This window comes from Lottia gigantea, assembly GCF_000327385.1.
Source record: "Lottia gigantea unplaced genomic scaffold LOTGIsca_127, whole genome shotgun sequence".
Lineage (NCBI taxonomy): Eukaryota > Metazoa > Mollusca > Gastropoda > Lottiidae > Lottia > Lottia gigantea.
Window position 1 is genome coordinate 325258 of NW_008707370.1, and position 22544 is coordinate 347801.

The 22544-nt window shown below is 36.8% G+C and overlaps 1 protein-coding gene across 1 annotated transcript; it reads right to left on the reverse strand.

Moving 5' to 3' along the window:
* Positions 1 to 10057: 10057 nt before the first annotated feature.
* On the reverse strand, positions 10058 to 17588 carry LOTGIDRAFT_138567 (hypothetical protein; the record flags this gene model as incomplete). Its single annotated transcript, XM_009048699.1, has 6 exons — positions 10058 to 10500; positions 13998 to 14321; positions 14874 to 14990; positions 15290 to 15478; positions 15870 to 16016; positions 17195 to 17588. Coding segments are annotated over 6 exons (1614 nt in total), but the record flags the coding sequence as incomplete, so codon positions are not given.
* Positions 17589 to 22544: the final 4956 nt, after the last annotated feature.

The following is a 22544-nucleotide window of genomic DNA, read 5'->3' on the forward strand; positions in this document are numbered from 1 at the left end:
TATTATGCCGACATATGCCGATGTCATAAATGGATCAGATAGGCTACACATCACAACAGTCTAACAGTCTATCACTAATCAAGATTGATGACAAAAGACAAATTATTGGCAACCCAATCGTCCGACTCATCTCTTCAATGGGAGAAACTATTGGCTTTATGTATTGGAATATTGGCTGGGTGATCGATCACGTTTAACCCCCTAGAGTCTAGTGGTCCAATTAAGATCCTAATATCTTGAGCTAGTGGTATACATATTCAAGATGATAGATGCAAATATAGGTTTCATTTCACACTGGAGACAGCTTTTCTTTGGGTTAATGACACTATTTGAAATTTTATATCTTCACCGGCTCTTAACATGTCTCAGAAATTTTTAGAAGGCAAGCTAAGTTATTATATCGTAGCTGTCCTATCTGAAAGGGATATTGTCTATTCCTATACTTTTGAGATTTTAGGCCCGACACTACCAGATGGTTTATCTGTTAAAACAAATGTAAAAGAGTTATTTTTGTTAATTATGTATGAATGCATGCAACTGGTCTGAAACATCTGCCTCTATTTCGGCATCTGATAACTATTTTGACAGTTGCCGACTAGAGTACAGTCAGGAAAAATGGGCACTGTTTTTGGATATTTTCCACACCTCCGAAGGTGTGCTAAACAAACATTACCAAACCATCCAATTGATCGAGATCCAGCTAACTACAACTACTTAGTCTTCGACATCAACATTTGCTTGAAGCTGCAAACCAACCAGTAGCAAAGGCACACCGGGCCCTCGGATGGCCCTATGAAATCCTCGCTACGCCACTGCAACCAACCATCAGTAGTCTACTGAAGCAGGCCTGACTCGAGGTAAAGTTTATAATAAGCCTTTATCCCTCCCTTACTTAAGACTATATTTTTTAACTTTAGTAAGTCAATTACAGTGGACTACAGTGAATCTAAACCTTTGAACTCAATATAAGCTTATTCGTTGTCAGCATAATTATAATGAGATTGAGTATATCCTATTGAATATAAGGTGATAATGAGGCACTTGGTGATAATATATCAAAATTCAATATAATTATTATATCATATAATATAAACTAATTAGGATAAACAGGATTTATGTTCTTCATGACCTTAAAGAATTGCAACAATAGACGTACGTCTGAATTCAGGAATGGCATCAGGGTGTCTGAAAGAGTGGACATCTGTCCCGCTGCACTTGTTGATAATATACATGTTTTGACAGATGTTTATGAGTATATCCTGCTCTCAAATCAGAAAATTACGAAAATCAAATGAAATCGTCGTTTAAGATATAAGGTATTTTTGGAACACGACTGCAAAATGCATTAGAGAAGCTTCAACATTTACATTAAGCTACAACATTTTATAAATCGAGTTTCAGTAAATGCTTATTAACCTTCTACATGAAGGTTTTAAGAAAACTGCCGATAGCGGTGAGTTGGAACCGTCTCAAGAACCTAGTTAGACGATCATTGAAGATAGTTATTAATATGACAGCTATCTACTAGAATACCAGAGAATATTACTGTCCAGAGACTCGACTTATTAACTAGCTTCATACTAGACTGTTTTCTGTTTGGGTTATCGGAATGTTCTTTTTGGGTTATAACAATATTCTATTTGGGTTATCACAATGTTCTGTTTGGGTTATCGCAATATTCAATTTGGTTATCATATTATCTAATTCTGTCATCAAAATTACATGTTTGTATTCTTTTTTGGTTATCACAATGATCTGTTTGGGTTATCGCAATTTTCTATTTGTTTATTATATTATCTAATTCTGTCATCAAATGTTTTGTTTGTGTTCTTTTTGGGTTATCACACAATGATCTGTTCAGGTTATAAGAATATTTTGTTTGGGTTATCACATGAATTATTTAGGTTGTCATAATGTTCTATTTGGGTAATAACCATATTCGATTTGATTACCATAATGTTCTATTTGGGTTATCACAATGGATATTTTGGATATAATAATATTCTGTTTGAGTTGACCTATTTGGGTTATTAGTTATCGCAATGTTCTATTTCAGTTATCGCTATGTTCATTTCTGAATCTAGCTTTCCTGATTCAGGTATCCTAAACAAGTGCCGTCAGCGTGAGATAAACTCGAGTCAAATATAAACGAGTGTACATTCGTATTCACTAAAAAGATCTGAAGATTATATTAATGTTAGAAGAGACTTGAGAGAAGGTAGAAAGAAGCCTAGAAAGACATGTGATTAAGAAGAGAAGTAATAGAAAGTGACATTTCAATTCATATTATTAACTTCTGTCCCTGTCGCAATGTATGCTATATAATTACATTATAGTGGTAACAACATTAGATCTGAATATCAACATCAGGTTACATATGGTTTTAGAAAGGAATTCAATGTACACCGCGCAGGTCGCATGACACTGGAACCATTGGAAAGGAGTTGGAACAACCTTAACTTTATAAGCGCCTCGAAGGGTTTTGTATAGTAACGTATTAAGCAGGCAGATAAAATTAAGTTATACTAGTTATAACTATATTAGTTTTCAATATCAACATTATATATTATATATGGTTCTAGAACTGACACTCTAGTCTGTAGAACATATGGAAAAGAATCCTGGAACTTGGGGAGGAAACAACATTAACTTTGTAAGCGCTTAGAGAGGATTGAGGGGTGGGGGGGGGGGGGGTGTATGCATACCTTTGTCCTATAAACAAAAGTATCCTAGTCTGGAAATTTCTACATTACCACACAACAACAAAAGATGGCAAAGTGTGCCTAATCTCAGTTCTTTGTTGGTGATGGCGTGTCGATACACATTGAGGTCAAACCAGGTCAAACAAATTGAAGAAGTTACACATTAATCACATAACATTGTCATAAAAAGATCGCTTTATCTCACATATTCTTAACATAACATTTTACCCTTCGTGTTGACATTTTCTTAGCTTCCCCTTCCACTAGTATGTTACCTTGTCTCTGAGGTTACTGACCCGAGCTTTTTATTCGTCATTTAACGACGGGAATTTGAGTCCAGATTCAAAACCTGTATTAGAATTTCAGCTCCTCTGGTTCAGATTGCCTGTTGCTATCATATTACTAAAATTTGCGAAATTTTTACAGAGCTTGTGCTCGAAAATTATCTTAATTCGTAAGTAAACGCAGAACATAATCAAAATAAATCAAATCAATGCATGTTACAAATAAAAAACCCCATAACAAATCAAAACGATATAACATTTGCGAAAGAGAGCAATTGGTAATAGCAAAGTTACCAGTATGGCCCTTACCTTAATTCAAGTTAAATCCAAATGTAAACAGACTTATCAACAAACCTTATCAAACATTTAGTGTTCTGTTTATCAAGGACTTAATAACATCAGCAGAATTCCTGGCACAATTTGGTCATAAACTAGACTCGTTTTACAGGGCTATCTAAGATTGAAATCAATCAACATCTTAAATGTTCTTAACAATCTCGACTACCCATCCTATCGATTTGGAATTGTCAACCTTGGAATATCGATCATCCAGACGTATTTTTCTTGTTATTTACTTCAAGTGACTTTTTGAACTCGTCTACTATCTTTAGTAAATGGCGGGAAATCAATAATTCTGTTTCCTGTAAGAGTCACGTGATTGAGTGAGTTTTCTAGCTCAATGAATGATAATGAATTAAGGAATGATTAGAATTGCCTTCATGAGAAAATGATATTAGAATATCGTAATCAGGAGAAATTCTAAATTAATCTCCGTGTTCACATTTCCTTGACATATTGGGCCTCAGATTAAACCAGACCGGTAAAAGATCACCACGAATTCCCCAGACTTAATAAACACATTTAGTTGCATGTAATTTTCTTTATGATTCAGATTATATTTGAGCGCAAAGTCTAAAATATCTTGAGCACAAGTAGGATATAAGGTGATCTCCAAAAATCAACGTCGTTTGCAGTGGTAAAATTTCATGGTAGTCTACCTTCTTACGTTAAGCAGTGTCGAACGCTTTAGCAGTGACCCTCCGACCCAATGTGTTGGCTCAATCATAAAATGAAATGAATTTTATTGACAAAAAGATAAAAATGCACAAATTGGGACGACACCATCCCGTGTCCATAGATTTCTTGTGTGGCGAAGAACTAAGACGATTTATAGAAAACTGCCACGAAATTGTCAATAATGATCTTGATTGTGGAGAGTACATATTTGATGATAGAGATTTCAGTAATAAAACATATCTTGTCTATCATTATTAAACCTATTACTGTTAGTCAAATTGTCTTCTTCGGCTTCAATGTCCGAGAATAACTGTGAAAGCACCTCCAGCTCTGTCAAAGTAACGTCATTTTGTGATTTTGAGTCCCGGGATGATGTAAGATTAAATTCACTGGGAAATGTCGATGGCCAATTATAACTGCCATTTTGATGAGAAAAGGAGTCTGGGTAATCAGAGGTATTGTCTACTGAGTAGTCCAGATCTTGTTTGTACACAGGGTTTCTGTCCACAGGAGAATTTGGAATTAATTGCCGTAAAGAACTAGAACTACGTCTATCACTACTTGGTCCAGACAGTGAGGTGTTCCGTTGATTCAAAGGAGACAGGATCGGTTCCTGAGATTGTGGCTGACGATTACGTTTTGGTTTTGGTGGAGGGATATTGGTTACTGGAAGCTGTTCTGTATATGGCTGCAAAGAGATAAGAATAATTGCTAAAGCGAATCTAAGTGCTATTCTCTACTACAACCATGATCACAAATGCTGATGTAGAAAGATTAGCTCAGAAACAGATCTCTGTAATAACTTTGTCCGAACTGTGCTACCAACAGATCATTAAATAGAACACGAAGATTCACCTTGGGAAGGATGTCCTATGCCCATATATATCTGTGGGAATCTAAGTAACAGTACCAGCTTACCACAGATCATAAACTAAAGGATACAGGTTCACCCATAATAAGGTCTCCAGTCTTTCATATGGACCCAAGGTGGAGTTTACTGTTAATCTTCACGCTACAACAACCAAAAGCAACATCTCTGCATGAGATATCGATGCCTCAGTAGATAAAATATGTTCTTGTTGAAAAAATCCGAGCTAGATCGTCGCATTGATAGTTATCGACACTAAAAGATCAAAAGCAGGACTTACTGTAAATGTGTCATCTTGAAATAGAGGATTTTCTTTATGTTGAATGTAATCATTGTTTCTGGAAACAAACATTTACAAAAAATAAGACACAGAAATAAAGAAAATGCATCCACATTTACTGAGAGTAGTAGCTTGGGTTTCATGAATCTACCAGTTGACGCTTGACCAAAACAGAATTATGTTAAAGATCCAAAAGTGTGTCTCGAAGATGGACACTGCAATAAGCATGTCTTATATGTAAATGTGTTGATTATGTTATCCGGATGAGCTAGTCTAAGTTGCAATCGTTACTTACACCAAACGAGACCGTGAACGACTTTGTGTAGAATTTGGACTTATTTGGTGTTTCTTTGAAATGCTGGAAGATGAGTAACCATAAATGTGCATTGGTTCCAAGTCATATTCGCCGGTTATTGGTAAACAAAAAATACGTCTCCATAGCATGGTACTACCACTGTATAAATAGATTATATGCACAAGTTTAGATTTTAAATAACCAAGAGAAAGTTTGAGGACTGGAAGAAATCTTTATATATCTGAGAGAGATTTTGAATATAAAAGAAAAGTTTTTAATACCCGAGAGATATTATGAATGTCAAAACACAATGAGTTTTACGTCCTACTTTTCTATCTTTGATGTAGACGGAGAAATTTTGAATATTTGAAAGAAATCTTAAATACCGAAGAGAATATTTTGGATAACTAAAGATACATTTTGAATATTTTTTTTTTGTATTTCTATCTATGGGTGAGGGATATAAGAAAATGACCTACTTGTCGGAAGCAGAGTCTCGTGGTAAGTAACTGAAAAAAGGTAAATATAGCAATTACTTTTATTGTTCTCAGTAGAGGTATTTTTTGTTTACCAATTTTCCTTTTCTGACTTTATAAGAATCCTACTGCCAAATCTTCATGAACAGTTTGGGTGGACAGCATTAACCAGTTAACAATATTCTAGAAATCAGGTTTGATATTTGCAGCTGAGATTAAGAAAAGACCATTATGGGTACTGGTGATACCCTATTGCGGCAATCAAACAAAAAATTACCGGTACCATCATTTCTAGTTCCATTTATTTGAAATTGCCGGCCTCGCAAACGCGGATTGTTTTGAATAACGTAAAAATGAAGCTGTCGATGTATCTACTAAAACCGATCGAGTTCCACCCATCCTACGTCGAGGTCATGAACAAATTTGATGGAAAATGCTTTGCAGGGAGGCATCTTGTCCAAACCACACCCCTATTCCTCATCCTTCCTCGATGTTAATAAGACCATGCCGTATTCGTGATACGATATGCAGGAAGTGCGATGTGCTCTAGTAATAATAAATGAAAGTGTCTTCTGTTTCACGACGACTGATATTGTTCTTTATATAGACAGTGACATGGAATGGAATAGAGTTTCGATTCCTTGTGAGACTGGTAACGTCACGCAATGTGCATTGAAGGGTGAATATTGTCAATTGAAGAATACGAAAGGAATGTCGATAACTACATGAATACATGGGCATAAAATGTATACGAAATAACGTATGTATGTGTAAATCTATAAAATTGGGACTAAAGAAAAAAATCGTAAATTTGAAAGAACCTTATTTGGGATTTAAAGATGTATTCATAAAATTCGTCGATTGGGAAGTATTTTGATTGAGGTTGGGATGTTCAAGATGTCAAAAAGTGACATTATAAAATTGATAAAAGTGTATCGGTAAGTGTATGTAAGTGCTCGGGAATTACCCTTAATTTATACAGCCACATTTCTTTGAGCACCTCCACTGAAATAATATACATCTTACACATAAAATCTGAAATTTTTTGATCGTGTTCAATGAGTCCATATACAATCTAAATATTGGAAAATCAATACCTTTTAAATATTATAGGTTTAATGACCCCAACAAGTGTCAAAGCTAAGACCTGAGCGAACAATAGATTTACAATGGCGTTCTCGTAAAACCAGACTAAATGCTTCACACATAGACCATAAAATTGGCTGATCACTTTTCGCTGGAGTAAGTACTTTTGTTAATTGTTAAATCAAGTTTAGATATGAAATGGAACGGCTATGGCCATCCGAAGAACAAGTTTTGAGTAAATATGTATATGAAAATGAATACTTACTTGGGTTGTCCTAAATAAAATCTAGAGGCAGGACTACTAGCTGCCTGTTTCTTATATTTCCGATGGTGAATGAAGATGATAACCAATATTAAAATTAAGAGCAATAACCCAATTATACCAGCCACTAGTGCTATCACCCATCCTTCAACCCCCAAAGGTTCTGTATAGGCCAGCGCACTGAATGGGGCTGAAATAAAACAGATTTCCGTTATATTGACATTTTGCTTTTGGTTGGTTGGTAGATGGCAAGTTAACGCCTACCATTAGATAAAGCTGATATCGGCGACTAAATCTTGCAAAGGTTAAATGCAGTTTTAAGCGCTGTTTCCAATTTCCTTTATATTGATGCTCTCTTTGGCCATTGCAGGCGTATTTCTTTTGTTATACATGTCATTCTGCCATAATGAAAACTTGTTCTTTGTTGAATGACTTCAAAATCCAATTTTCGTGTCATAAATGTCAAAATGCCATAAATCTGACAAATAAGGAAGCCGTAGATCTGGTATATTATTTCTGTGAACATTTATTATTTGAGTTCGAATCCTTAAGACATTCCATAAATATATACTTAAAAAAACCAGTGTGCTGAAATGTTGTTTCCGTTGGTGGATATGAACCGACCGAAACAGGAGACAGGAGACAGCATAACATGAGCTGGCATCACGTGAATAGCCTACATCCAAGAATTGATCCATGAACCACGGACGAGTCCATGAACCACGGACGAGTCTTTGAAAGACGTAATACAGCGGTGTTTCTATGTATCATAAGGCGGAACCGAGTAGGGGCCACATAATTATCAAAGAGGATTGGGCACAGGCCATTCATTCCCTATGTACAATGATAACTATTTTTTGATTGGGTGGGGTGAAGGGGGGGTTGGGGGGGATAAAACGGGATCAATCTGAGTTATGAGAAACACCACTGACAGTGGTTTAAAGAAAAAAATATCGTACCATATAATGTAGTAACAGTTTTAGGTTCAGATTTGCTTCCAAGACCAACATCATTGTAGGCTACAACGTATACAGTGTATTTTGTGTATTGGTCTAGGTTCGTCACATAGAAGATCTGAGAATCCACATCTCCCTGATACATGGTGGTGTTGGTTCTGTTGGTTCCAGTTCCATCATCAGCTATTATAGTGAACCCTAGCACTTGTGGTATACAGGATGTGTTACAGGCGGGTCCCTGCAATAGTCAGATTAGGTTTTTGAACCACTGGCATAGGTTTGAGCTAGTGCCCATCTACCTGCCGCGGGTTTTCACGGTTGGGAAGCATGCAACATAATGTTGTTCTAGATTTCTAGAACGTATCCACCATAAGGTATTCTGTGTTGGTGGTTAATAAAACAAACACGTAACTCCGTATAGAGGTGAAGCTGAATCAACAGTCTAGAAACAGAACACTGCATCAGTTCATTGCCAACATAGTGCCCATAATTGTCGATTGTGTTTTCTCGTTCTTTTTTTGTTTCAAATGATCCCCAGTGATAAAAGATAAGTATTTTCATGCTTTTTTTTATTATTTATTGTTTTGCCCATAATTTCTATATGATCGCGGGGCTTTTTACTGAATTATAGACACATAATCTCACTTACATTCCAGATGATCTCAATAGTATCATGTGTGGTGGCCACTGCGCTGGATATTTCTGGTATAAAACTGGGAGCTATCAAATAGAAATCAAAACATGGAACTTATACTAGCGACGACTAGCGTATCAAAATAGGATGGTTTTGTGAGATATTTCACCACTAGTAACTACTTTTGTTCTTAGGATTCTTTCTGATGACGAATCATTGGTGACTCAATGATGACCCACCCTAGTCCTTGTTGCGACAGTTGCTTTTAGTGTCTGTTGAGGAACAATGTTAATAGGATGTTGGACGATCTCTGATTAACCTCTGATGAACTGCCAATGATATTTTCCTTACCAATTTACAACTAAGGACCCTATTGAACCACCTTGACAACTTATAGCTTAACTCTCAACTCTGCCTCTATCCATAATCAAGCTTTGGTGACCAATCCCAACATCATCAAATCCAACAGGAATCTTATGAAGAATCCGAAGGATCCCCAGAAGACTTACGTTTATCACTGACCGTCAGAGGGAATTCAATAGTTCGACTTTCAGCATTGATCTTGGTATTCTTACTCTTGACTTCCACAATGTAATCTCCATTAATAACATTTTTAAATTCTACAAACAGATCCTGATTGGTTGATCTAAAAATAGCTTCTTTAGAAACATACTCCACTGTACCAGGTTTTCTGTATTTTAATTCAACTTCATAACGTACGTTATCTGCAAAAGGTCATATATATATTATGAAGAATACGCTATAGCAAATTGCGTACCGAACATAACCACGTAAAATGCATAAAATTCAAATACAGAAGTAAAGCAAAACGTGTCCAAAGGAGTAATCTATTGCGACACATTCTAAAAGTCAAAGAGAACTCAAGGCTAAGCTTCTTCAGAATCCAATATTTCGAGTTCATTAAGAAAACACTTACTCTTATTCCCATTGAAGGCTTCCGAGTGATTAAAACGAACTGTTATTTTTCCAACTAAATCTTCAACTGTGATGTTTGTTGGTTCGGACGGAGCTGAAATGGATAAGAACAAAATGAAACCACATTTTCATTCCCATTGAATAAAATTGAGTCTGTGCCTGATTGGGATACGCCATGTAGTGTGCATGAGCAATGTTATATCAGGCTAGTAGCAAGATCCTATGCAGTGACAGATCGTAAAAGATCGCTAAGATGCTTCATCATATATTATTATCCGACACTCTTGTTGAATGACACTCAATACAAGATAATCCAATCGACAAAACCACCCAGACCCCCAAATGCCTTATGATTAACTTGGATTGCGTTACGGTCGTGTTTAATCGTTGAATATACTCTTTCTTACCATCAGCTAGAGACTCTATTCTGACTGACTCTTCACTGATTTCACCAGTGGTCAAAACGTTTGTGATACTGACTCGAAAAATATAGGACGTGTACGGAAGTAAATCAAGGGCTTTGTAGACATATTGTTGGTCTGTGGTCGTCATATTCGAAGGTTTCCATCCAACAACTTTACCAACTCTTTTCTCTAGGTTATACTTTAGTACTGGTAGATCGGACACTTGTCCATCTGTCCATGTGAGAGTTACCTCCCTTGCTTCGATCTTTATTATTTGAGGTGCTGTTGGCCGACCAGGCTCTGAAATTACACTTCATTGGTTAATGATTTTGAGTTTGAAACAATAGACAGTGATTTCCAATTACATTTATGGGTTTAAAAAAAAGGAAAGTGCGACTGATCTCCTGATTTCTACATTTTATGGGCATAATCCTTTCCATGTTAATTAGGCGTAACATAGTTTGGAAAGAGGCTATGTCGTCATTGAATCAACTGTACTCGTATATCAAGGGATATCAAGATTTAGTCTTATGGCCTAATACTTACTTGTCAACATTTTTGAATCAAACCCATACTTGTTGCTAGCCTTGCAAGTATAGGAATTCTTGGCGTCACCCGGATTTACGGAGAGTTTATTTCCATCAGTGATATGCCCAGGGGTGTCTTCTATCTTGGCTTGAGACCCGATATAATAGGTCATATTAGGGGCAGGTAATCCAATAGCCTTACACTCGATCCTGATAGCAACACTGTCTCTTAATGTAATGATATCAGTTATGAAAGGTGGTCCTGAAGTATGAAAGAAAGACTTATAATTACCATAACCAAATTACGTCTAGCAAAATCTAGAAAACATAAGTTCAACAAAGTTCGTAGTATTGGATTTCAAAACCATCGTATGGTTTTTCTATTCCCGAAGACTTTCGGCGTGTGAAAGTCTGGTGAGCTTGAATTAACCATCTTTCCTCATTGTCCTAGTCGACCAAGCTGTACATGAGTACAGATATTCCAGGAAAGATCAGTGTTATGAGGTTCGGCCAAGGAACACTTGGTAGATAGAGAGCATCTAAATATCTACTGTCCTGTTGGGATGCTTATATAAGGCACATGAATATATCCAGCGAAATAGAATGGGGGGAAACAAATCATTACGGACCTTCAATTAAGAGCTGTACCACACCATCATCACAGGAAATAGTGTTACAGGCCCTACATTTCCAGTCCCCACCATCTGTTTTAGCAGCAACGGAAGCAATAGTTAGGTTACTACCGGACTGGGTATATCCCGGTGTTGTACTGGTTATAGCCACATTCCGTGGTGAGTGCCATGTTAGTACTGGTTTAGGATCACCATCTGCCTCGCAAGAAAGAGTTGCTGCTGCCTTTTCACTCGACATTTGAGGACTATTTGTGTTGGTTACTTTAGGGCCGACTGGAATAAAAAAAAAACAAAATGACAAATCTTAGAGGGATTTCCGAATGCATCATTTTAGAAGAACTGTGTATATCTTAAAATTACAAATACTTTCCGATATCCCGCTCATTTGTTAAAGCGCAAGCAAAGAATATTATTTCAGTGCGTATAAAGTATTTTCTATTTTTGTGTGGATGCATTTATCATTATATTCCACAAGAGCAAATGTGGTCCATCATTGACGACAAACACCAACCAAGCGTAGTCCTCAACTTAATACAAGTGACAAAGTTTACCGTATTAACCGACCTAAAACATCAATAAATATTGGTGATGACACTGTTTCACCTAGAGTGTTTCCAGCCACACAAATATACCAGCCTTCATCCGTCTTTTCACTTGTCTAACAATAGATTAAAAGATTATATCACGTCAAAGATATGCCAGCCAGTAGTGTAGGAATTGGCATTAGGCGTTCCTGTGAGAACTATGAACACAAAGGGGTTACGTAAATAATTTGCACTGGGTAGATACTTAACTGGAATAATACATCCGAAGATAAAAGACATATCATATTTAATAAATGCAGAAAATTGGAATCATTTTTATGAATAATTGTTAGAATTTGTCTAGATTAACAGGCTAGAACAACCCCCTATGTGACCAGTGGTCTGATCCGAATTGACCAATATGATAATTAAGAGTTCTTTGCTTGATTCATATATTTTACTAGATTAGATCTACGGTATGGTTACTGGCAATTGTTCTAGTAAATCCTAGCTGACCTTAATGTTCAGGTCTCCATCGGCAGTTGAATATACACGTTCACTATCAGACTTGACGATTACTGATGTCTTACTGGCAGAGTCGTCCGATCTATACCAAGTCATTGTAGGTGGTGTTTCAGATATAGCTCTGCATGTTACATTGACGTCTTTACCCAACGTTACAGAGGTGTTGATCGGGGGTTGAGAAAATACTGGAGCAGCTGAAAGGAGAAAATAAAATTTTGTAAATAAATATATATTAATAAATATTTTAAATTCTTTCAAAGCATTAATGAAATAATCGGAATAGTATGGCTCGTGGTATTCTAAACTGGATCCAACCAAGTGTTCAGCAAGAACACCAATCGTGTAAGCTGCCATTAGAAGCCATCGATCCTTCAGACCCATGATCTATGCAAAACATGGCGTTCTTTTACTGTGACTGTCCAAAAGTTTACCTTACGGTTAGTAACACAGAGCAATATGATGCTAGCAGTTAATATTAAAGTAAGCCCAACAGTGGTTTACTCTTTGATGGATATACCAGGGACACTTGTTCATGTCTCGGTGCCTTACCTTCCTATATTTTTCATGTCTCTATGGTGTTTTTAATATTCAAGACTTACCGATGATATAGACAATAGCCGTAGCAGATATTTCACCACCTTGGTTGGAAGCCACACAGACATAATTTCCTAGTTGTGATTCTTTAATATCAGAAATAATTAATGTCCGGTTTACAGGAATCAACTGCATGTTGCTATCTGGAATAAATACCACTCAACTCATTATATTGGGGAAAAAGAGAATATTAACTGAGTTATACCTAGAGGATAAGAAAGAACGAAAGAAATAAATATAACAAAAAGGCCAAGGCTCTTGGCATTGATCTTCCCTCGATTGTCGATACCCTTCAAGACTTTATTCTATATCACCATACTTCTTACTCACCGACCGATACGGTCAGCTAAACTTGAGCTTGCTTGCGAAGAATATATCTAAGTCATTATATTCTTTAAGCAGTAACCCTTCTATTCGAGACTTTAGAGTTCTTGCTCACAATTCCGAAACCGGGAAGATTAAAATTGATCAAATACCTAAGACTATATTTCGTTGATCTTTTTGCCAGTTTTGAACTGGTACGGGATCTCCAGTGGTAATACAGTGTAAAACTACAGTTTCTCCAATTTTTGTCTTCTGGTCCTCTGGCTTAATGGTAAAACTTGGTGGTACTGTAAGCAAACGAGATATGGTGATACAGAGCCAAGTACTTCAGCGATAAGACCACAGCAATCCTAAGATAAGCCATTGATCGGCGGCAAATAAAAATACCCAATATGATTTAACACCCAAGGGTTCAATGAGTTTTAAAAGAAATACTAAATCCAGAGAGAAGTAAAGACTTAAAACGGCGATACTGCTATGGAACTTTTTTGTATCCTGACCGACCCTTTCTGAGAGTTTACCCGGACAACGATGTTATTACGTTATTGGAACCGTCATCAAAGTCAGAACTCTATGATATGAAAAACTGACATGCACTAGCTTTTGAGCTTTTGATTTCAGGTTAATTTTTCATGAACTTTATACAAGTTTGTTGATGGTACAAATTTCACGATGGGAAATCCGATTTATTTTGGCAATGTAATTTATACTTGACCTACCAACAACATTCACAGAAGCAGTTCTAATTTTTTCATAGCCATTGTTAGCATAACAAACATATTCCGCTTTATCTCCAACCACGATGTTCTTGATGACCAAGTCTCCTTCAGCAGTGATCTCATATTTGCTGTTGGTGGTTAGTTTATTTGATACTGCAAATCTGTACCAACTAATGGTAGGTTTAGGATAACCGATTGTCCGACATGGTATAGTTACACTGGCATCACCGGCTTTAGCCATCTGACTTACTGGTGGTCGAACGAATACAGGAGGACCTAAGCAATAAGTGATAATATTAGCATGCCCGCTTTGTATGTCTCAAAACACTAATCAATTGCGTGGTAGTGGCTCAACTACTAACCAACTTGGTTGTTTTAAGTCCACTGGCCCCAAACCTCTAAGGGGACCACAGTCCCCAGAGAAAAAATACATATGTTTAAAAATAAATCCCAGATAAGGGTCCCAAACCACCTAAGTGCACGGGCCTCCACTCTAGTTGAGCCACTGATGCTTGGTCAATAAAATCAAAATGTAAGTTTTATATTTATCCCACTATAGTACAGTTACTCAAGATTGTCTCCAAGGGCTTCAACCATTTTAGTTTTAAGCTCTAGGGTAGGACTTCCCATTTAAATATTTACAAGCATGCATCAGGGTAAAAAAATAGATCGAATATCTGTTTCCGTCTGATAGTTGACAGTTGGAAGCCAGAAAGAGTTGGCTAAGATCGTTCGCCTGGAAATGATGTTTCTAATGACAAAAGCCCTTCTTTAGGACAATCATATATCGGGACCTTATCTTTCATATCATTTTCATTAGCGTATTACCTTGAACGTTAAGTTGTGCGGTCACTGATTGCGACCCAACTGTATTAGTAGCTGTACATACATAAAGACCATGATGCTTCACCTCCGGTTGCTCTATTGTTAATGTTCCATCAGCAGCTACTTCAACTCCGGAATCTTTTTCTCCAGGTTGGATTGCGTCTGTAAAAGGACATAAAACCAATTGCTGATACGGTTACATTACTTTTGATAGAATCTACTCTGAATGTTACCTTTAGGGATAAAGTTGTTCCTTTGGGTCTGCAAAAGCAGCGGGACATTTTGTTCTTTGATACTGTCTGCAACTAAATACCATGATTTTTTTTTTAGATTTATCAACTTATGGAGGACCCTAAAACCACTTGATAAAGTGTTGAGCCTCCTGGAGTTTCACTTCAACTAACTCATGAAGTTTCTACTGATTATGCACCGTTTGTTGATTTGTTTACAATAGAAAATTGGGTCCAATGTAAGATCAAAATTACCTTTCACTGGCGTCTTCCAAGATAAGGTTGGTTGAGGATTACCAACTGCTTGACATGCTAGGGTAGCCTTCTCTCCTTCAACTACAGTTACTGTTGTTGGTGTTACAGTGAAACTTGGACGGACTGAAATACGGAATATTCAAAATAAATTATTTAATTTAAACAATGATCAAAACGTATCATTTTGAAGTTGTAAATTCAAGATATTGCATTACATGTTTATTGTTTATTCCAATGAAACCAGCTGCGATGTTTTAAATCCTAAACTTTCACTACACACAGCTGCGACCATTCCTGGTCGATTTCAAACTGCCGAGGGATCACAGCATGTTACACATACTATGTTGTTCCGTTTGACTTGACGCATTTTTCGGTGCTCGATACACCTCTGTGGTTTTCGTTAAATAGACGCATAATAAATACACAAAGCTTTGGACCATCGTGATTTGCCAGAAGAGTTAGTTCTTCATGAATATACCCTGTTTAAGAAATGAATTGATCAGGCAAATCTTACCTTGGACGGTTAGTTTTGAGGATTTTGTTATGCTGCCTTGAGTATTTTCAGCCTTACATATATAGGTCCCCCTATCGCTTCCGCCCACATTACTAAGAATCATTTTATTGGCATCAGGATAGCTGACTCTGTCCGCTGGTAAACTCCCTGATTCCTAAAATAAGATAAAAAAATCACACGATACAATGTTCCATGTCCAATTACAGAAGATTGGCGAAAATACGAACTTGTTGGTTTGCTTTTACTTCTGTCGTTCATGGATGACCGAAATTCCAACGAAATTCCAACGAAAAAGGATGCATCCAAATCAAGATTGATCTGCAATTATCTGAAAACGTCTTTTATGCGGATATTTCAAAGCTTAAAGAGCAGGCATAGGCATAGGCATGATATTGACGGGCTCGGCCCGAATTAAAAATCTTACTTTGGACCAAGTAATGCTGGGAGGTGGGTTTCCACTAGCAATACACTGGAACACAACATTGTCTCCTTCTATCACTTGTTGATCACCACTGGTGGACGTAAATACTGGAGCTGCCACAGGACCTGAAAATATACGTTCTTGTCAAATCGGTAATTTACGTAGAGGATCCAACAATTTTGTGTGAAAAAAAAAGTTTCCGATAAAAGACCGTGAAAAAATTTTCTAAATGTATGATACTTTATCAATGTAAACTACATACACATTTAGAAATACCGGATTCGGATTAAAAGCAATGAAACATGTTCTACGTTTATCCATGGTTTATTCTCCATTTTTCAAAAATATTGCCTAGTGTTCTAGCCTGGCACCGAAGCTTTGATTGGTCATACATTTAGGAGGCGATGGGATATATCTTAACCGAAACATTAAACAGAGACTGCAGCATTCGGACAAATAATAAAAGCAACAAGTCAGTACCTGTCACAGTTAGTGTTGCTGATTTGCTGTCTTCCCCCTCACTATTCTTAGCAACACATTTATAATTACCACCTAGGTTAGCTGAGACAGAAGCAATAGAAAGTCTGTTGTTGGAGTTGATGGTGTACTCAGTCTGGGCCTGAAAACAAAGACATGAGGATTGATGGATGAAATAAAGTTTCAAATTCTAATTTCAGACCCATTAAAAAGTAACCAAAGTGCCCAAATACTTTCAGTACATCTGGGCTAGTCTCGTAATACAGTCCTTGGTTATAACAAACTCAACTGTGTTTTTGAGTTTTTAGGATCAATAAAGGTGCGAGCTTTAAGATCCATAGAATTTCATTTAGGTCCATAAATATAACACTACTGGAAAGCTGGTGATTCGTTTAACTTACTTGAATTTGGACCTCAGTACTACTACCAGTCTTGGTAAAATACCAGGTGACTGTTGGGGAAGGTCTTCCGGCAGCTTCACAATCAAATAACACAGGTGTTCCCAAAGGCGCACTTGATGACACTGGAGACTTCAATATCTCCGGCTGACCCTGGACAGTCAGTGTTGCTGCTGAACTTCGCACATTTTGATTTAACATGGTGTTCGTTGCTAAGCAACTGTAACTTCCTTCATCGCTATAACTAACGCTATCTATTTTAACGGTGGAAAGGGTTCTTGAAACCATGGTAACGGTTGGCTTGGTAACTGGATTATCACCTAGATACCATGTGATTTTTGCAGCGGGATAGCTGTCTATTTCACATTCTAATGTCACCGGCTGCTTCACATTTCCGATCACACTTTGTGGATTTTTCGAAAAAATAGAGCTTAATTCTGAAAATATGGAACAAGTCAAATACTTCCATACCTTTCAGAATCACCTTGTTTCGTAATGTATTTTTGAATCAAAATAAATTATTTTTATGCAAAAACATTAAAATGGTAGCATGGCTGACCCATACCTTATGAAATATAACCGAAGTACACTCTTTGATCACTGAACAGCGAAAACATCAGTTCAACTAGGTCAAAGATAAAGTTGTGTTACGTAAACTACATCCGGGTACATTGTATGCCTGAACTGTGATCCATACGGAGACTGGAAAGACTTGAAAGGAAATCTATAGCACAAAGACGTCTGTGTGCTTTTTAGAGAAGATAGGCTTACAGATCTCATTCAGGACTTACTTGCTAAATTGAAAGTAACTTTGTTACTGTATATAGATTGGGCACCAGACGTAACAATACATTGGTATTGACCTAAACTGGTTGTTCTAGCCTCTTTAATCTGTAGAGTACCATTTGGATGAACTACCTGGTTGTCACTTGTAGGCGCATCAGCTTCTCCAAATCGCCACCTTCAATAAACAACAACAAAGTAATCCTTTGAAGCTGGATAGTTCTGTTACAGCATGATGGCAAATAGCACAAAGTACTGCTGCAAACCCTGTAGATCTATAAGAGACTATTCTTTACAGATTTAAATAGCTATAGCCTAGTAGACGATGGTTGACTGAACAAGCACCAAAACAGAGGGCTAAACTGATTTTTTTGTATGGACTTATGCCATTGTTTGCCATCAAGTCACGCAAGAGCTAAAAAAGAAACTTAACAGTTTACCATTAGATCTTCGTTCCAGTTTTGTTGTGTAAACAAAAGAATCTTACTTGTAAGAAACCGAGTTAGTTGTCGGTTCAGCTTGACAATGCCACCAGAATGGTTCAGATTGTAAGGCCACTGCATTCTGTGGTTCTACCATAAATTTCAAACCTAGAATTGAGTATTGGATCTGTCTATGGATATATGAATGTAGTTATGTGCTCAAATTTTTAATATTGAGGTTCAGTTCGAATAATTCAAACTAACAGTTTGTCAAAAAATATTTGTAACAGCTAATGAACTTTTCATACGGAAAATATAATAAACAAGGAAGTATTTCTAAATGAAAACGAAATGAAAAGTGGTATCAGGTGTATAGAAGAGTAATAACTTTTTTTTTGGTTATCTTGTTGTTGTACATCCAACAGACTCTTTTGGCTTTCATATAATCATAAAATTAGTTAGACATTATAGGTAGGCCTATAATTGGATTTGACATACCTTTGACCAAATTCAGACAAAGGATAAATATATTGCAGTATTTCCACCAAGTCACAATAGCCATGTTTTATAGTCTATTGTTATTTAAAACTTATCTCTCTAATAGCATAATCAATTCAGGTCGATTGAAACCAACAGTTGACCTGTAAAGAACAAAGACTTAACAATTTGAAATGTAGTTTGTTGAAACACACCCTTGAATACATTAAAATTATTGAAGAGCATTATCACTAACCGAAAAAGACCATTACACATGGGTTACGGTGGCAGGATCGAAAATGCCTGAGGGAGAGGGGAGGAGTGGGACTTGGGCGCAAATGAGAGGTGTCCCACCAAGACGAAGCCCAAAGCCCCTTGAGGCATTTGAGATTTACCATGAGTATTTAAGGGCTAAATTTAAGAACTTTCATGGGCCTGAGGAGGGCGTTGCCCAATTCCACCCCGACCCTAGAAAAGCAACTGAACTGTGTATCGGATATCAAATGACTGTAAGCAATATAACTCCATAGCAAACTTTGTTAATATCCATAGCTTTCTGTCAGTAAATCCAGTTATTATTAAACGGTAAATTCAATACAAGGATTGTAATAAGTACAGTAATTGTAAATAGGAATCAATTATTATATCATTATAAGTAAACTAGTGATTTAAATTGCGTTATGTATGAAATTGCTTTTAGAAAACTTTGTCGTGTTGTGTACAGTGGCGTATCTCGGAGTAAGAACAGGGTGGAGGCAAAGCCGAGCCAATGTCTTTTCTGGAGAGGCCCTGCCCCTACCCCTTTCTCGTAGATACGCCACTCGTGTATATAATAGCATTTGTATATACTATACCATGGGACAGACCGGGCGTAAACCTTGCGCCGCCACTGCCATGGGATTGCCACGCTTAGCACGATATAACTTTTCTCAAAAGAAAATATGCACCCCACATGAACAATTGATTTTGATCTTGTGTAAATGGGGTAATTTGAAATATTTCTAAGAAAACGAAAGTAAAATGGTATTGCATTAGACACCAGCTGTGTGATATTAGAAACTATTTAAACAATAAGTGCAGTGAATCACACTTCAGAATCAATAGATATCGTATTATCACAATTCCCTAGGTTTAGATTTTGTATAACTTTGTCCTTCTGTTTTTTACTCCCAATTATGCCATTGTGTTGGTGACGCTCTACAATGATATAACGCTCTGCGGTGTGCAATGGTGAATATTTACTATAAGTATTAAATATTGTATTATGACAATCTTCTGGGTTTAGATTTGAACAACTTAGTACAACTTGGTTTGTGACCTTCAATTAAATGTGCTATAAGTAATTGATTTATTATCACAATTGTCTAGGTTTATATTTTATTAAACTTAGTAAATATCAGAATTGAATTAACGAAGTTTTACATCCTTGATGAGGTAACATTGAGGTAACGCTCTGCAGTTTGCAATGAGGTATATCTGCTATAAGTAATAGATTTATTATCACAATTTTCTAGGTTTAGATCTATTAAACTTGGTAAATATCAGAATTGAGTTAATGGAGTTTTACGTCTTTCTTTTCTGCTTCTGGCTAAGCTGATAATGATTGCCAACGCTCTGTATACGGTTTGGAATGAAGAATTTCTCTAACGCAGTTTTCATGTGATTCAGATGAAAGTAATTTCAAACTGTAGCTGAATTATAACTATTCGTGCGAGGTGATATATTTTAACAATTATGGTGGTAAGGGCGTCAACGTGTTCTTAGTAGGTTTCTTGATGCTTTAATAGTTCCCTGGGTGTGGTGTGGCTAACACTTGTAGGGGAAGAATTTGTCTTTGGGGATCTATTTTCAGGACACGGTGCCCGTTTTCCAATTGATGTACCACTACTATGGAGTCAACCTTGTGCGGTTGGAAACATTGGTGGTATTAGCTTTAATACAAACTTTAATTTACATTTTTTTGCGGGTGTAAGGATATCAGAGGATATCAAATGATTGTGTGAGGTTGTGAGGGTATTAAATGATTTCTTTAAGGTTGTTTGCTGTCTTCATTAGCCCACAAGGTGAAGAAAGGTATGGACGTAAAACTCCATTTATTTCATTCCTTTCAAGGTTGTGAATGATTGTTTAAAGTTGTGAAGAGATCAAATGATTTCTCTCAGGTTGTGAGGATATCAAATGATTTCTCTGAGGTGGGGATATCAAATGATTTCTCTCAGGTTGTGAGGATATCAAATGATTTCTCTGGGGTTGTGAGGATATCAAATGATTTCTCTGGGGTTGTGAGGATATCAAATGATTGCTCTGCGGTGTTGAGGATAGCAAATGATTGCTCTTGGGTTATCAATTGATTGCTGTGGGGATGTGAGGATATCAAATGATTGCTCTGCGGTGTTGAGGATATCAAATGATTGCTCTGCGGTGTTGAGGATATCAAATGATTGCTCTGGGTTTGTGAGGATATCAATTGATTGCTGTGAGGATGTGAGGATATCAAATGATTGCTCTGCGGTGTTGAGGATATCAAATGATTGCTCTGCGGTGTTGAGGATATCAAATGATTGCAGTGAGGTTGCGAGGATATCAATGATTGCTGTGAGATTGTAAGGATATCAAATGATTGCTCGGAGGTTATACGGATATCAAGTGATTGCTCTGAGTGTGTGGGGCTGAAAAATTTTGGGAATTACTTCCTTATAAGTGGAGATTTGATTGACTAACTTAATGTAATAAAAATAATGTATATAATACGACATATCCAACAGCGTTTCTTTGGCGTTTCTCATCATTGAGCTCTTAACTGCCTGGCACTGTGGGTCCCAATAGACAATTCTATGACCCTTACTCGACCTTATCACAAAACACGTTATGATTTATAGAAACGCCATTGAACAGTTCTAAGCTAATAATGAAATGACCTAAGTTTAACGTAAAACTGACCTCTATCCTATATTATCCCTGGTCATATGGTCAACCATTTTCTCAATATTATTTAATCCAACACAAAACAAATTAAAACGACATCTATGCACTGAATTGGAACACTGCAGTAGGCCTATATTGTAGTAATATATTGCGTGTCACGTGGTACGCAACAGGTGTTCGCGAAATTCAATAATTTTATTTTTACTTCTCATGAGTTGCTCATCAATACGGTTCAATATTAAACCGACATTTTATACTACATTACTACAGGGTGGGAATTTAAAAGCGACAGATATTCACTGAATCAACTTTCTGTTGTAGGCAGGTCCAAGGGAAATAACTCTTTAAATAACGTTTAAATTCAACAAGGCTTTTATGCCTACATTAGTCAGGGGAAGTCACTCTTGAGTTGGATATTATAACTTAGTAGCAGCAATTTTCGTTTAATCTTGCGTACAAGATCATTATGGATATATTAGATGAAAAAATATGCTCATTTCACAACAGAAGTGACCTCTTCAAAAATCAAAGATCTACATTTAAATCATCTTCACAATGTCAAGCTATTACGAACTTGGTCTTATACCTTGGCTGCAAAAGCCACTTTTCTTGTATCACAAAAGAGTAAATGCAGTGATTTGGTTGGATCATAGCCCTCGACAGAAAGTGGGTCAACAATAAGCCATAATGTCCTTCTGTCAAGAGTACTGATTGGCTGAATTTGTTGGCGTAAAACCAATCAATCAAATCGCTGCATTCCATGATAGAGGTG